At 36.8% G+C, this 15,829-nt stretch overlaps 1 protein-coding gene across 4 annotated transcripts in view; it reads right to left on the bottom strand.

Annotated features, from left to right (window-relative positions):
• Positions 1-3,851, bottom strand: part of MAPK10 (mitogen-activated protein kinase 10) — a 72,914-nt gene extending 69,063 nt beyond the window's left edge. For 2 of the 4 annotated variants that reach the window (XM_036762422.1, XM_036762424.1), the window contains exon 1: positions 3,779-3,851. In XM_036762422.1, the coding sequence (XP_036618317.1) occupies positions 3,779-3,844 (66 nt within the window). In that variant the 5' untranslated portion in view covers positions 3,845-3,851. Of the gene's footprint in view, positions 1-3,751 lie in introns of all 4 variants that reach the window. The other 2 variants (XM_036762426.1, XM_036762423.1) reach the window with 2 other exon arrangements.
• Positions 3,852-15,829: the final 11,978 nt, after the last annotated feature.

Here is a 15,829-nt window from a genome sequence, read left to right as displayed (position 1 = left end):
TCTCCAGAATCATGGCTCTTAAATCATTCAAAATTATTCATTTTGACAGTGTTGCTGTTATAGCAGACACAGTTCTCCTGATTCTCACTTCACTCTGCATCAGTTCATACAAGTATTTCTAAAACAAACCCCTTCATCATTTCTTACAGCATAATAGAATTCAATTCATTCACATACCATAATTTATTCAGCCATTCTCTAATTGATGGACACTATCTGAGTTAATAATTCTTTGCCATTATAAAAAGAGTTGCTATAATTTTTTTTTACACGTAGGTAGGTTTTTTTTGTTATTCATTGATATCTTTGGGATATAGGCATTGTAGAGGTGTTGCTGATTCAAAAAGTATTTGTGCAATTGAGTAACTTCTTTGGGAGAAAGGGCATGGATATCTGAGGAAACTAAAGGTCCCTTGCCATCCTTGTTGCTTATCCTTGCTGGGTTAGGACAAAGTAAATTTCCTTTTGTTGAATGTTCAATGGCTTACAAGTGCCTTGCTTCATAATATCACTGAACTTGAACTAAGAGGATGCTGGGGAAAGCAGAACAACAAAACTCAGAAAAAGGATCATGCCATCTTAGAATTTATGAGAGTCAAAGGAGAAAATGCTGGGAATAATTCTAGACTTTGGCAGAGTAGATTTCCAAACTTTACAAACCAGATAGCAAGGATCCCACAGTAAGCTCAAGATGGAGGAGGGTTCTTGGTATTGAAATTCTGATAACAAAATCACCAGTCATTCAAAAGAGGATGAAAAGGGGGAATTAGCTAGAGAAAATGATGGGCCTTCAATTGGAGTTAATTAATGAAATCAAATTTTAAAAGGATATGTATATACAAGGCATGGAATCAAAGACAGATAACTGAAGATGAGTATGAAATTGTGGCATGGTCCTGTAAGACTGTCTTCAGGAAATTTAAAGCCCAGTACAAGCTGAGGTTTTCAGTAAGTATCTAAGACCAAAACAGGAAGTAACTTTTCTCAAAGATATGCTAGGGTTAACATGAAGATCAAAAAAGGAATAGGAGGGACTTGCTTTCCAGTGGAGGTGTTTGGTGTTTTTTGGGGAGGAGGTGGAATTACCTGTGGTTTCATTGGTGGGAGTCATCCACTCCATTGATATAGCTCACAACTGATCTCTAACACGTAGGCTAGAGAGCTATCAGGAAACTAAGTGGTTAAATAGCTTAGCCCTGTTCATGCAACAAGTAGTTATCAAACACAGATCTGAATCCTAGCCCTGAATCCAGCATGCCAAGCTGTCTCTTGTCTTCAGACAGTGGGCTGATGATAATGGACGGGTGCCAGAAAGAGGCAGATGCATTGTGCTTCTGTTTCTGTCTAAAGCAGCCTGATCTTCATACCCATATGCAGAACTGAACATTGAAACCATGGTCCAAATCCTGAAGTCTGGACACGTCACATCCTAAGGGAGTGAGGGCATTTGCAGATGGAAGTGCTGAATCACTCACTATTCATGAATCATTGCCTGCTATGTACCAGCTACTGGGCTAGGCACAGGAGATTTAAAAAGCAACAACATGATCATTTCTTTTGTGCCTCATTTTACCTTTATTTCTCATGGGTGATGACCAAGATGAGAGGTCTGAGTTTTCTCAAACAAGATTAGCTTTTACAGAAACCAAGCTTGAGACAACTGAAATATTATCAAATGCTGTGGATCCCCTTATTTTTTGCCATCTTTACTGAAGCTCAGGTCTCCCTTCAGTTTCTTTTGTTCCTGTGCTAAGGGCGCTTCCGAAGTTAGCTTATTAAGTTCTGAGCAGAGCAGGGGATGCTCTCTCACTATGGCTGCTGCCGAACTCTGGTGCAGACTGCTCCTTCCCAGAAGGCTCATGGCTTTCTCAGGGTCACGCAGCTACTGAGTGTTTGAAGTGAAATCTGAACCCAGGTATTTCTGACTCCAAATCCAGTTTCTTAGCCACTATTCAGCTAGTCCACACTGTCTCCACATTGGCTGCAGCAATCCACATTCTCATATTTTGTTCCAAAGTGATCCACCCTTTGGCCCCCTTTCTGGGCTCCACAGTTTGGAGGGGGAAAAAAAGTCACGCATACAGGTGTGAGACAACCTGTGATTCTTCTTCTTAGTCTATGTAGAGAATGCACATGGATGGAGAGGGCATGGGAAATTACACCTAGAATTTCCTATACTGAGCCCCACACTTGAGAACTAGAAGCCCACAAATCCAACAATGCGTTACTTCTGAAAATTACACATATTTTAAAACCAAACGACTGAAGGGTTCAAATATTATCACATTGTTTTAGAAATAATTGTAACTTAACATAAACCTTTTTTCAAAGACTTCTCAGAGATCCTGAAGTTTTTTGCTAAGAGTGAAACATGGAAAGAAAATAATTTACACAAGAGATTCAATACTGGATGTGCCAAACAAGAACCCTTTCTCTCTCTGCTTATGTAACTGGAGAATTAACAGAGCACGAAACAAAGCAGCCCTTCCTGTTTCCAGCCACGTGGTACTCCGTGCTGAAGGGAAATCTGGTTTCTTCCAGCTAACCATATATATGACTCATTGCTTGGGTGGCTTTGGGATGATGACAAGGTGAGAGTCACTTCATTGGCCCCTGAGCAGGAAGAATGCATGACTCAATGGACCTTTAAGAAGAAAGTGACCCTCCCTCCCCACCTCCTTCTCCCTCTCCCTCTCCCTCTCCCTCTCTCTCTCTCTCTCTCTCCTCTTTCTTAAAGCCTTGAGGGGAAAGGCAACTAGCCCCATCTCCCACCACAGCCACCATGAGGCTGTGAACACATGGGAGCTAAAGTCAGTGTTCTCATTCTGAGTTTTGGGTTCCTCTTCTGTGATTCTTCTTTCCTGATCTTAGTTTGATTAACACTGATCCTGAGGTGGATGGTGTCTAGGTTTTGAGGTCATCTTGTGAATTCAAGAGGTTCAGAGATGTTGGCATTTTTGGTCAAGGCTGATTGGTGGCACAGGGAGGCATTTCTGACAACTCCTCTCATACTCCTTGAAGGTGAACACCAGCAGAAAGATGAGCCCAATCACTGGCTGAGCGCCCCCCCCCCACCTCTCCCATATCTTATTTATATTGTATATTAGGCTTTGTTTTACTCTCTATCTGGGAAACATTCTAGATCTGAGCTAAAAGTTAAGCTTAGAATATCGAGAATAAGGAGTCCAAGAGAATGAAAACAGGGAGTTTAACCTACCTCGTTACAGGGAAGGCTTCCCCAGAACTGAATCCAGTCTGGGCCATGTGCCTAGGGGAAAGGGAGAGGGCAAAGGTCCCAATCTCATGGAGTCCAGGGCACACTACTTATTGGCTTAGTAGTTCTTCCTGCTTAGTGGCCAAAAAAGGAATTGCCCCATCATGTTAGTGCCTGAACACTGAAGTAATCTGCATAGTAATCTGGAAGAAGCCAAGGCATTAATCATCCCTCAAAGTCACCTTCAGCACTATATCACACACAACCAGAAAGAGGAAGGCCAGCTTTGCACATGCCTTGATCAATCTCCACTTTCACTCACAACTCAAGAGTATCAAAGGGCAGGGAAGGGAGGTGGTAGAAATGGTCTACCTCTTAATTTTATCTTAGCTTCAAAGAATTTCTCGCAGTCATGCTATAATCATTTAGGTCTTCTGAAATACATTGAAATAACTGCATTCCAACTATATTATGTATTGGATGACAAGATGGAATGGTGAAAGTAGGAAAATGGAAGTACAAGGGAATATACTGTACCTTGTTTTACCTGTAAGAAACACACACCTGACAAAAGGCAATTTTCACATCGAAGGTAGGTTCACTGAAGTAGGACAAGAAGTAGCGGCTCATAAATACCTACAAAACAAAACAAGATTGGACAATCCAAATGACCGCGTTAATCATTATTTTAAAACAGCAAACTTTAATTAACTGGGTTGCCAGTCACATATTGGCTACTGAATAAAACCTAGATTGTGCAACTGTCCTGAACAACACTGGCTCCTCTTTAGCCCGATTTTTTTACCTCTCTCCTACCAAAAGGGACATCCCTGACTTTACAAATGGTGGACTCCCTTCAAATGGATACAATTTTAGCCTCATTTCACACCCAACTTCCATCCTTACTCTGTTAGAGTTTTCAGTAGTAAGAAGAAACAGCCTCTTTAAACAGAAGACAGGCTAAGTCATAGAATGAGGAAACTCAGAATACTTACTGAGATCTATAGAGAGTCTAATTAATGCTGTTTGAGTCCCTAATGATTCACCCTTTTCTAGCTCCCCTAAGTGGAAAGACTGCTGGTGTCTAGGCAGTGGTTTTGCACTTAACCTCTCTGGTCTTTAGCTTCTTCTTCTGTAAATTAAGAGAGATGCACTAGGTCGTACTTGTCATACTCCTGTCTCCAAATCAGTGACCTTATAATCTTCTGCCTGTTTAAGTGAGGTTCAACCAAACTGGCCTGACTGCTATTCGTTACTATCTCTTCTTCCTTCGTGCCTGTAATGCACTCCTCCTCACTCCCACCCCTGGAAATTGCTGACTTCCTTCAAGACTCAGATCCAGTCCCATCTCCAACAGGAGGCCTTTTCTGAACCCCTTCCACACTGCCAGCGGCACTTGGCAGAGCACTCTGTAGCAATTTCTAATGAATTTTGTACATCACTATATAGCGTCTTCCCTCTTAGAATGTAGAACCAAGAGATCTTGAGAGGAAGGTCTGTTTTGCTTTTGTCTTTGAATTTCAGCGAGTGATTGAATTAATAAGTTGAATATTCATGTTTTCATAGATATTATTTATCGATATGCATGCAGTAATATCGATATCGATATTACTATATATACTTCTTACTCTGCGTGAATATGTTGTTTTTATGCTATGAATTTAGCAACATTTTTGTTATTTCTGATATGAAATATTCTTAAGGTAAGCTAAAATTCCTTGTACTTATTGAGTGCTGTTTGTATTTTCATCTGGTTTACCTCATTATCACTCTTTTTTTCTTTCTGATTTATTAATTTATTTATATTTAGTTTTCAACATTCACTTCCATAAGTTTTAAATTTTCTCCCCCTCCCTACCCCCTTCCATCCCCAAGACAGCATGCAATGTGATATGGGCTGTACACATACATTCCTATTAAATACATTTTCCCATTAGTCATGTTGCATAGAAGAATTATAAAGAATGGGAGAAACCATGAGAAAGAAAACAAAACTAAACTGAAAAGAAAATAATAGTCTGCTTCGGTCTGCATTCTTACTTCATAGTTCTTTCTCTGGCATTATCACTCTTTATGAGCAAGTCTGTTTGTTCTCTCTCTCTCTCTTTCTCTCTCTCTCTCCCTCCCTCCCTCCTTCTCCTTCCCCCCTCACTCTCTCCCTCCCTCCCCCTCCTCCTTCACTCTCTCCCTCCCTCCTTTGTTCCCTTCCCTTCATTCCTCCATTTCTCCCTCCCCTTGAAAATACGAAGATTCCCCTGCCTTAGGGGGAGGAGTGGGGTATAAAAAATGAAGTAAATAAAGAAGCAATCACACAGAAATCCTGAGGATGTGAAGATTGCATGCCCATTGCCACTGACCGAAAACAACTGACAAGTAACATTTTCCCATGCTACAACAGCTGCTATTACATACTTAAAGGTTTGCAAAATACATGACATACATCATCTCATTTGAGCCTCACAACACAAAGTGAACTAGGTATGATTGGTATGATTTTACTTATGAAGGAAATAGAGTCTGAACAACGTTAAGAGGTGAAGTGACTTTCCCAAGGTCACACAGTGTAAGTATCCTGGAGGCAACATTTGAACCAAGGTTTTCCTGACTCTCAGCCCAGAACTTCCAATGCCTGGTATTGCCACAGTTTTCTCTACTGTCCTTGAAATAGACCCTCATCTCTATTGAAATTAATCTACTACTTTGATTGTTAAATATTCAGAGGAAGTAAAAATGATCCCTCTCTTATCCAGTACTCTGACAGTGCTCAAGAAACACAAAACAAAAGCAAAGAACAAGAAGAATTGAGACTGAGGGAAATCATGCTCCCATTTAATGTGCTTCTGCCTGCCTCAGTTTCCTCCAATGTAAAATGGAAATAAAAATACCACCTACCTCCCAGGGTAATTGCAAGGATCAAATGAGACAATATCTAAAAAGTGCTTAGCACAGTGCCTGGCACATAGTAGGTGCTATATAATTGTTGGATTATCCTTATTATTGGATAGTTTTGCATCTGACAAATCATGAAGAATTGGCGACAGCAAGAGCCTGAGAAAGTTTAGTAGCAATGACTTATACATGACTGCTGCACGGTAAGCAGTTTTTTTTCAACTGCTGAAATTGGGACAAAGAACTGATATTGTCTGAATATAGACTGAAGCATACCATTTTCACTTTCTTTTTGTGGTTGTTTGAGTCTTCTTGTACAAAATGACTGATATGTAAATGTTTTACATGACTGCACATGTATAACCTTTTATCAGATGGCTTACTGTCTCAGGGAGGGGAGAAGAGAGGGAGAGAGGAAGGAACAGAGTTTGGAATTCAAAACTTTTTTTAAAAATGTTAAAAATTGTTTTTAAAATGTAATTGAGGAAAAATAAAATATTGTTAAAAAAAGAAATGAGGATATAGGCAATAATAAAATTCAGACATCTACCTGAAATGGGCAATGTGTCTTTAATTTTTAATGAGTGAAGAAGCTCATTATGATAAGCAAGAATCTCAGCCTTTCCTGGCACTTGCTATTCTCCCTGAGTGACGTACCATTGCTCATTAAGTTGCAATACAAACTCCTTGTTCCCGGGGGACATTAAAATAAAAGGGGCTTTTAATGTCATAATTCCATTGATTGCTAAAAACTTGGTAGATAATTGTATTTCCTGACAGGGCAAAGAATATGTGGCACCATTAGGTAGAAACACATAAATGCCTAGGGCATTATTTCGATATGATTCTAAAAGGATGTTAGCCTCAACTTCCTGTGTACAATATGGTACCCAAGAGTGGCATGAAGACGGGGAGGAGGAGATAATTTGAGGAAGTTATTGACTTTTTCTTTCTTTCTGATTCTTTCAGGAAAAGAGCCTTAAATAACACCTTGCTGTGAATCGCTACTAGAATTCTTATCATTATGATCTCATGACAGTAAATAGTTATTTTGAACAAGGAAATGACAAGTTGTATGTATCAGAATCCCCAAAAGAATGTACAGGAATATCTCATTTTATTGCACTTTGTCAATATACTGTTTTTTGTTTTTGTTTTACAAATTGAAGGTTTATGGCAACCCTACATCCAGCAAGTCTATTGTGTCACCATTTTTCCAAAAGCACATGCTCACGTTGTATCTCTGTGTCATATTTTGGTAATTCTTGCAATATTCCAAACTTTTTCATGATATTATATCTGTTATGGTGATCTGTGATTAGTGATCTTTGATGTTACTAATGTAATTGTTTTAGGGTGCCACGAATCACACCCATATTAGACGAAGAACTTAATAAATGGTGTGTGTGTTTTGACTGCTCCACCAACCACATCTCTCTCCCTCTCCTCAGGCCTTCTTAATCCCTGAGACACAACAATAATTAAACTAGGCCATTTAATAACTCTATAATGGCCGCTGTGTTCAAATGAAAAGAGTCAATTGATGCAGCAAACTTCTTTCTTGTCTTATTTTAAGAAATCACCACAGCCACCCCAGCCTTTGGCAACCACTACCCTGACCAATCAGCAGCCATTAACATTGAGGCAAGACCCTCCACCAACAAAAAAGATTTACAACTTGCTGAAGATTCAGATGTCAGTTAGCATTTTTTAGCAATAAAGCATTTCAGTTAAGGTATATATATATATATCCATACATACATATTAGACATAATGCTATCACATACTTAATAGACTAGTATAGTATAATATAAACATAACTTTTACATGCAGGAGGAAACAAAAAAATTGTGTGATTTGCATTATTGCGATATTCACTCTATTACGGTGGTCTATAACCAAACTCACAATATTTCCAAGGTATTATCTGTATTATGTTAAGTCTAACGAAGTTAAAATTAGAAGCAAAACAGGTAACCAGAGGGGAAAAAAACTTTGAAATAAATTTTTCTACTAAAGATTTCATAACCAAGATACCCAGGAACTGACTCAAATTTACAAAGCTATATGAATCATTACTAAATGGACAAATGGACAAATGATTTGAGCAAGTAGTTTTCAACCATATGGTAAAATTCTCCAAATCATTAATTAGAGAATGCAAATTAGCATTCGGATTGGCAAAAAATGACAAAAGAAGAAAATGACAAATGTTGGAGAAGCTATGGGAATGCATTGCTGGGAAAGCCATGAAGGGGGCAACCATTCTGAAAGCAATTTGGAATGACACACAAAAAGTTACTAAACACTGCATGCCCTTTGACCCAACTATATGACCTTGAGGTCTATACTCCAAAAAGACCAAAGAAAGAGAAAAAGGACTCGGATGAGCAAAAATATTTACAGCAGCCCTTTCTCACACAGGAATAGCTAAACAAAATGTGGTATGTGAATATGATGGAATATTATTGTACCATCAGAAATATGGAAACTGAGAACTTATAATAGATGCAGAGTAAAATGAACAGAAATAGGAGAACAATTTATATGATGACAACATTGTAAAGAAATACAACTTTGAAAGACCTTAGAATTCTAATTGATAAAATGATTAGTCATGGACCTGGAGTTCTGAAGATGAAAAATGTCAGCACCTCCTGCCAAAGAGGTGATGGGTTCAAATGCAGAACGACACAAAGCTGTGAGTTTTGCTGGACTGTGCATATTATTATTTTACTTTTTTATTGTTCAATTGGGTGAGGCAAAGATAAATGCTTGTAAAAATAAATGACCTTTTAAAAAAGAATGCATTATGTTGTTTTTTGTTCAGGGCAACAATTTATAAGAGAAATGGAACTATGATGTATCTTAATGACCCAAATCAATACTTAATTTCACCTGGGCTGCCAACTGAGTCACAATGAAATTGGGCTGTGAAACCCTGACCTCCCTGTGGTTTGTTACCATACTGAAACACAAAGGAAACAGAAATAAAATACTGAGATTTTAAAAAGAAACTTGGGACAGCTTCTTAGGTTGAATTTATATATAATGCATTTGTTATCTACAACAATCAGTATTTTCTGATTTGTTAGATTGGTTTAAAAGTACATAGTCTATGAGCATATGTGTAACTGGTAAATATAAAGCTATCGTTAAAAAGAAAATAGATCAGACTCAGATTTCCCATATGCCCAGTTGAACTTTCTCTATCATGTGGAAAAAGTCAAAATAAAAATTAGCAAACCTTGAAACCCGCAACTGTCTTGTAAAGCACTGATAGAAACAATAGAATACAGTTTAATTTATCTCTTTCGAGGTTAATCTCCTGGAGAAGCCCACCTACAATCAGTTCCTCAATTTCTTCTCCTTTTCCTCACTTTTAACTCTCTGCAGTCTAGCTTCTGACCTCTCATGGAAATGAAATTGCTCTCTCCATGGTCACCAACGATGTCTTCATTTTCAAATCTAATAGTTCCCTCCCTTTCAATCCTCATCATTCTACACACCTTGTTGATCATCCTCTTCTCCTTGATACTTTCTTCCATTTTGGGGACTCAATTCTCTTAATGCAATCCAGTCCAATCCAATAAACATGTATTAAGCACCTACAATAAACTATTAGCTAATTTGCTTAAAAAAGAATGAAACTAAATTAGCAATATTAAAAATGAAAAAGAATTAACAATAAATGAAGAATGTGGTAAATGGAATAAAAGTCAACTGAGGTATATACTCCAAGCAAAATCAGTTTATTAACAGTGAAACATATAACTGCTAAAAAGTGGTCAGACTGGCCACCTCATTAAGGCCAGCAAGTCTAGTGAGAAAGGGGGTGGGGAGGGAATCCTCTTTATTGACATGTAGGAATTGGAGGGAGGGATCTGGGTAGTTTTAGAACATTACAATTGGCTATACTAGGAAAAGTGGGTTGGCATTCAGGTGTGACTAATCATGCCCCTCTCTTGACAATTGAGGAATATACATTGTTTTATGGGACTCATCTGTCTCTTGTAATCTTGGCTAGGAGACCAGAACCACCAGATTTGTTGTCCCTTTGGGGGAGATCCACCAAATTAGGTGCATAATATGCAGATGCAAATGTATCTAATACCCTAGTAGTCAATATTCAGTAAACATAAAGACCCCATCTATTGGGATGAGGACTCACTATTTGACCAAATCTACTCGGACAGCAAAATGGAAGAAATTATATTAGAACACATTACAAATTATACAAAATAAGTTCCGAAAGAGGAACATCTTCAGGATTTAAAATGTCATATCAAAAATTTAGACAAATATGGAAAAAATCAACTATCAAAGTTTTTGATTTAACATGGAATAAAGAGGATCACAGAAGACAAAATAGATAATTTTGATTATATAAAATTAAAATGGTTTTGCACAAACAAGTCTAATAAAGCTAAGATTAAAAAGTTAATAATTAACTAGGGGAAAAAACTTTGCAACAAGTTTTTCGGATGAGTGTATCCATTCTAAGACATATAAGGAAATGATTCAAATTTATAATAAAAAGACTTTTTCCAATTAATAAATGGGATATGACATTTCTTAAAAAGAAACCCAGACTATCCATAGCCATATGAAAAAATAATCAGAAAATTGAAATTTAAAACAATTCTTAGCTATCATCTCATATCACCAGAGAGGTACAGATGACAAAAAAGGAAAATGGTACATTTTGTAAGGGCTGTGGGAAAACAGGCACACTGATACACTGTTGGTATATCTGTGAATAGGTACAACCATTCTAGAAAACATTTTAGAATTCTATACAAAAAGTTATTGAACAGTATGTCCCCTTTGATGCAGCTATACCCCTGTTAGACCTTTACCCAAAATAGATCAAAGAAAGAGGAAAAGGTTCTTTTTTTCTTTTAAACAAAAATATCTGCAGCAACTTTTTTGTGGTGGGGAAAAAACCAACTAGAAACAAAGGGATGCCCAACAATGGAGGAATGGTTGAACAAATTATGGTAAAAGAATATGAAGAAAATACTCTTGTGATGTAAGAAATAATGAAATGTATGATTTTAAGAAGACATGAAAAGACTTATGTGAACTGATTAAAAGTTAGCAGAACTGAGAGAACACTTTATGGTAACAGCAAAATATTATAAAATTTGATGACTTGGAAGACTTGTATAAACTGATAAAGAGTGAAATGGGCAGAACTAGGAGAATGATTTATACAATAATACTATAAAATCAAATGTCTTTGAAAGCTGAGAGAGCTATGATTGATATAATAACTATTCATGATTTCAGAGGTCCAGTGATGAAGCATACTCTCCATTAAAGAGAGGTGATGAATTCAGGGTACAGAATGAGGCTCTATGTAGTCATCGAAGGAATCAATTTTGCTTGACTATGCATATGTTAGAATTTTTTTTCTTTTTTTAATGGAGTGGAGGTGAAAAAGAGATGAAATAGATCTCCATTAACTTTTTTAAATAGAAGTGGGGGAGCTGCTACAGATGTGCAATGTTTCATGCATTTTCAGATGAGGTTATTATTAGTTTTCCTTAACTGTCTTACTTTGTCATGAAAACTCTCTTGGAGTGGGAGTAACCTATAAATGTTGGCAATGTAAAAATAAAACACACCAATAGAACTTTTTTAAAAATTAAAAAATAAATGATAGAAGATGAATGAACGCCATTTCTGAATTAATACATAATCACAAGAGCTTAATTTGTTCATTTTTTCCTTAACATTTCTAGAACTGTAAGACTACTTATAAAAATTGGCTCTAATTCTTTTCAGACAAAATCAACATCTGCATCCCCACTTAAGACTCAATGATTCCTGACTCTCTGCCATCACATAAACCATTTTACCAATATGGAATGCATGATCTCATTACTAGGTCACATGCTTCTTCTTCTCCTTCAAAATAGTTTTAGACCTACTTTGAGATGGAAGTTTTATGAGCTTCAGGATCAGATGGGACTTCAGAGTTCTAGTTCACTTCTTCACCCCCATTATTTTGCACATAAAAAAACTGATCCCATTCATAAAATCATGCAACTTTTTGCACAAAAAACTATGTTTTGAACTTTATGAATTTTCACATGCATTCAACTATGGTAAGTCTGTGATTTTTTGTGGGGATGAAAATCGGTTTTGAAAAATATTCTGTAGAAAAATATGTTATAAATCTGCTTGTAGAAATAGCAATAAACCATGCCAAAAGCCATATTTAAACTATCCCACACTAAAATACAATCTCTTCTGCCTAGAAATGTATTTTGATGTAATTTTATCCATAGATTTTATAAGTAGTTAAAATGGCCAGACCCCTCAACCATCCCTCAAAAAAGTCATGCAGATAAAAGTACAGGCTAACTAACCTTATACTGTTACCATTTATAAGAGTTCAATATTTCTAACATTTCACCCATTGTTATATGTGTGGCAAAAAAAACACTGCATAGTAATTTTTAAAGTAATTAGTAATAGTTTTGTTTGTAAATTACCCGATACATAATAATATAGCATAAAAGGAAGAGGCTAAATATCTTTAAAGAATAAGAATTATTTTAAATTCCTTTCAGTACAAAAAAAGATATTCAAAATCATTCAAATAAGGTAGGGGGGAGAAGGAAGGCTTATCAATCTGAAGATATCTTTATTTTTTATTGTTTAATAATTTAAATAAATAGGAATAAAAAAGGTTTTGTCTCCTTTTATGTACTTTTACCAGCCAATCAGTTGACTATCAGAAAACTTGTAAGCTGCTTTTGTATTTAATATATGAAAATAAAGTTAAGAAAGGCAAGAATGTTTATTAAACAAGAACTATATTTTGCTTCTGTCCAGTGAAGGACTATATGTGTGTGTGTGCATGTGTGTGTATGAGTACGTATATGTATATATGTACGTGTATATAGTGTATACATAGTTATATGTGTGTATATACACATATATGTGTGTGTGTGTGTAAACACACATATACACACACACACACACACACTCCAAAATTCAACTTGAAAATATTTATTTGGCCCAAATCATGTTCAAGTAACAGTGCTAGGTACTACAAATACAAACATAAAAAACAATAAATTCCCTCCCTTAGAGGGACTTACAATCTAATAGAGAAATAAGACATTAACACAAATATTTTAAGAATCTGATGAATATATAGTCTTATCAGTGTGGGTAATGTATCTCACAGTGCAAACTGCAACCTCTCTATGCCTACTCATCCTCTGCAACTCCGTCTATGTTCCCCTGTAAAATCCTCCACTTAGTCCTTGGCAGGCTACTGAGAACCTTCCTCAAGATCTCTTGGCATTGGCATACCAACTGCACTCATGACTGGCTCACTTCCTTTCTCCATTATACTTTTTTCTGCTTTCCACTGCTTCTCTAGCTACAGCCTATTAATACCTACCATGCGCCTTTCCATCACCCCTTAGGTGATCTGAAACTTTAATTCTTTGGCAATTTGCAGAAATTCATTGTCATCAGAAGAATGTTGAGAAGGTAGGCCTTTGTTTCAGGGAGAAGCTTGTAATTTCCCAAAGGCAATCCAATTTCCTCTCCTCCTCCTGCTCTGGATCCTGCCCTTTGAAGTTTCTGTCTAAGATGCATGTGCTGATGGACCAGTTCAGTGAGGTATCAATCCAACTACATGTCATGGTCTGAACAATATGTCTTCATTTAGGTTTTCCTATATAGATAATGACATTGAACTCTTTTGGTTGATTATAAATATAATTTAGGAGGCACATCATTCACAAATAAGTGCATCTGGAGGACATCACTATCTTTAGAAAATCCAACTTTTGTTTGGATTCTGCACTGTGTATCTGCCATGACAGCAAATACCTTTAGTGAACATCTCCCTATTTCTCACCTCACTTGATATTAATAACCAGAAGGTCATTAATTAAAGTTACCTCTATTATGACCTCTTTCAAGGAATCTAAAATGATTTTGACATATGCATGGGAGATACCTTGGAGGAGAACATCTAGGACATTTTGCTCTATTGAGGAATTTTTTTTATATTCAACAATCAATAGGCACAAAATTATAAAGAGGAATTCTAGTGTCACTGTATTCTGCCTTCATTGAATGAAGTACTATTTTATGAAGGACATTGAGAAAAGAAAAATTTGAAGGACCTTGAAATGATAGAATATGAAGCTGTCTCCCTCATCAAAATCCATGCTTTCTGCCTTCTTAAACTATTCTTATCTCTATCATAAACCCATTGCCATATTACCACTTATTAAACCTTTCTATCTGGATCTCTAATAAGTAATGTCCAAAATGAAACTTGTATTACCCCTAAGACCTTCTTTAAATGTTCTTCTTTCTGTTGATGGTACAACTATCCATCCAGTTTCCTAGGCACATGTGGTGATAATGTGATTGAAGATCTTTCCCACCCATTCAATAGGCCTCAGGTGGGGCCAGTTAAGAGCAGCAGGCCCATACCTTTGTGATGCCAATTGGTAGCTATTGAGAACTGAGAAGTCAGAAGTCAGAAAAGAAGCCCAAGGAGGAGTAAGAACTCCAAGTCCACAGAGCTGCAGAATAGAGGGCTGAGGGAAGAGTGGAGACCAGAGACCTGCAGACCACAAGACTGAGACAGGAGAGGACACAGGCAAGCAAACAGTTAGGATTCGTGAGTGCTTGTTTATGGGAAGGCCCTGTTGGGGTGGGGGAAGGTTACAGGATGACTTGGCTCTTTGTTGTAATACTGTGTTTTAATCTCCTTATTCCTACATTGATGTGGACTTTCTGGTTCTGGAATACAATTACTGCTATATCAAATTGGAATTACTGGTTCTGGGATTAAATTCTTTGGTGCCAAAATAAATGTTATACTTTGTCTGCCTTCTATCTAGAGAGTTTTTCATACTTTGAGATTCTGAACCATACAGGCATGTTCATGGTCATCCTCGAGGTCATGAATCTTGCCTTACTGATACAGCATACAACCTGACAAAAAACTTCGAATCTTCTCTGTATCCCTCTTCCTATATTTAATCATTTGACAATCTTGTCAATCATCCCCTCACAATATCTCTAGCCTACCTATGACCCTTCTCTATGCTAACACAGCCATCATCCAATTTTAGGATTTCCTCATCTCCCACCTACATGTACTATTGTAATAACCTCCTAATTAGTCTTGATTCAGCTGGCTTTTCCCCTCTCTTTCATCCTCCTCAAAAATGCAAACTGATAAAATGAAAACACAAATATGACCATACAACTGCCCTACTCAAAAAGTTCAATTGGCCTCTAGGGTAAAATACAAAGTCTTTTATTTGACATTTAAATTTAGCCATCATCTGGCTCTCGCAAATTTTTCTAGTATTATTTCATATTATTCTTCGTAAAATCATCATGTCTGAATTCTTTGGCAACAAGAAATTTTAAAAATCAAATTAAGGACATATGAAAAGAGATATTATCTGCATCCAGAGAAAGAACTGATAAACAGAAGTATGTATAGAATAATTTTACAGACACACACACACACACACACCTATTTATGTCTAATGATAGCCATGGCGGAGGGGGCGGGGAGGAAGGGGAAGGGAGAAAAAAAGAAAAGGAAAAAAAGAAATCTGCATGATAACTATTGCATATTTGAAAAGAATAGCAAGTTATACATGGTAGATTTGCAGTTTCATGTACAATCATCTTTTTTATTGCACTGTATTATGGAAATACTTG

This window comes from Trichosurus vulpecula, chromosome 6 (genome assembly GCF_011100635.1).
Source record: "Trichosurus vulpecula isolate mTriVul1 chromosome 6, mTriVul1.pri, whole genome shotgun sequence".
NCBI classification, from domain to species: Eukaryota; Metazoa; Chordata; class Mammalia; order Diprotodontia; family Phalangeridae; genus Trichosurus; species Trichosurus vulpecula.
The sequence above is the reverse complement of the archived record's forward strand: the minus strand, read 5'-3'. Positions and strand labels throughout refer to the sequence as shown.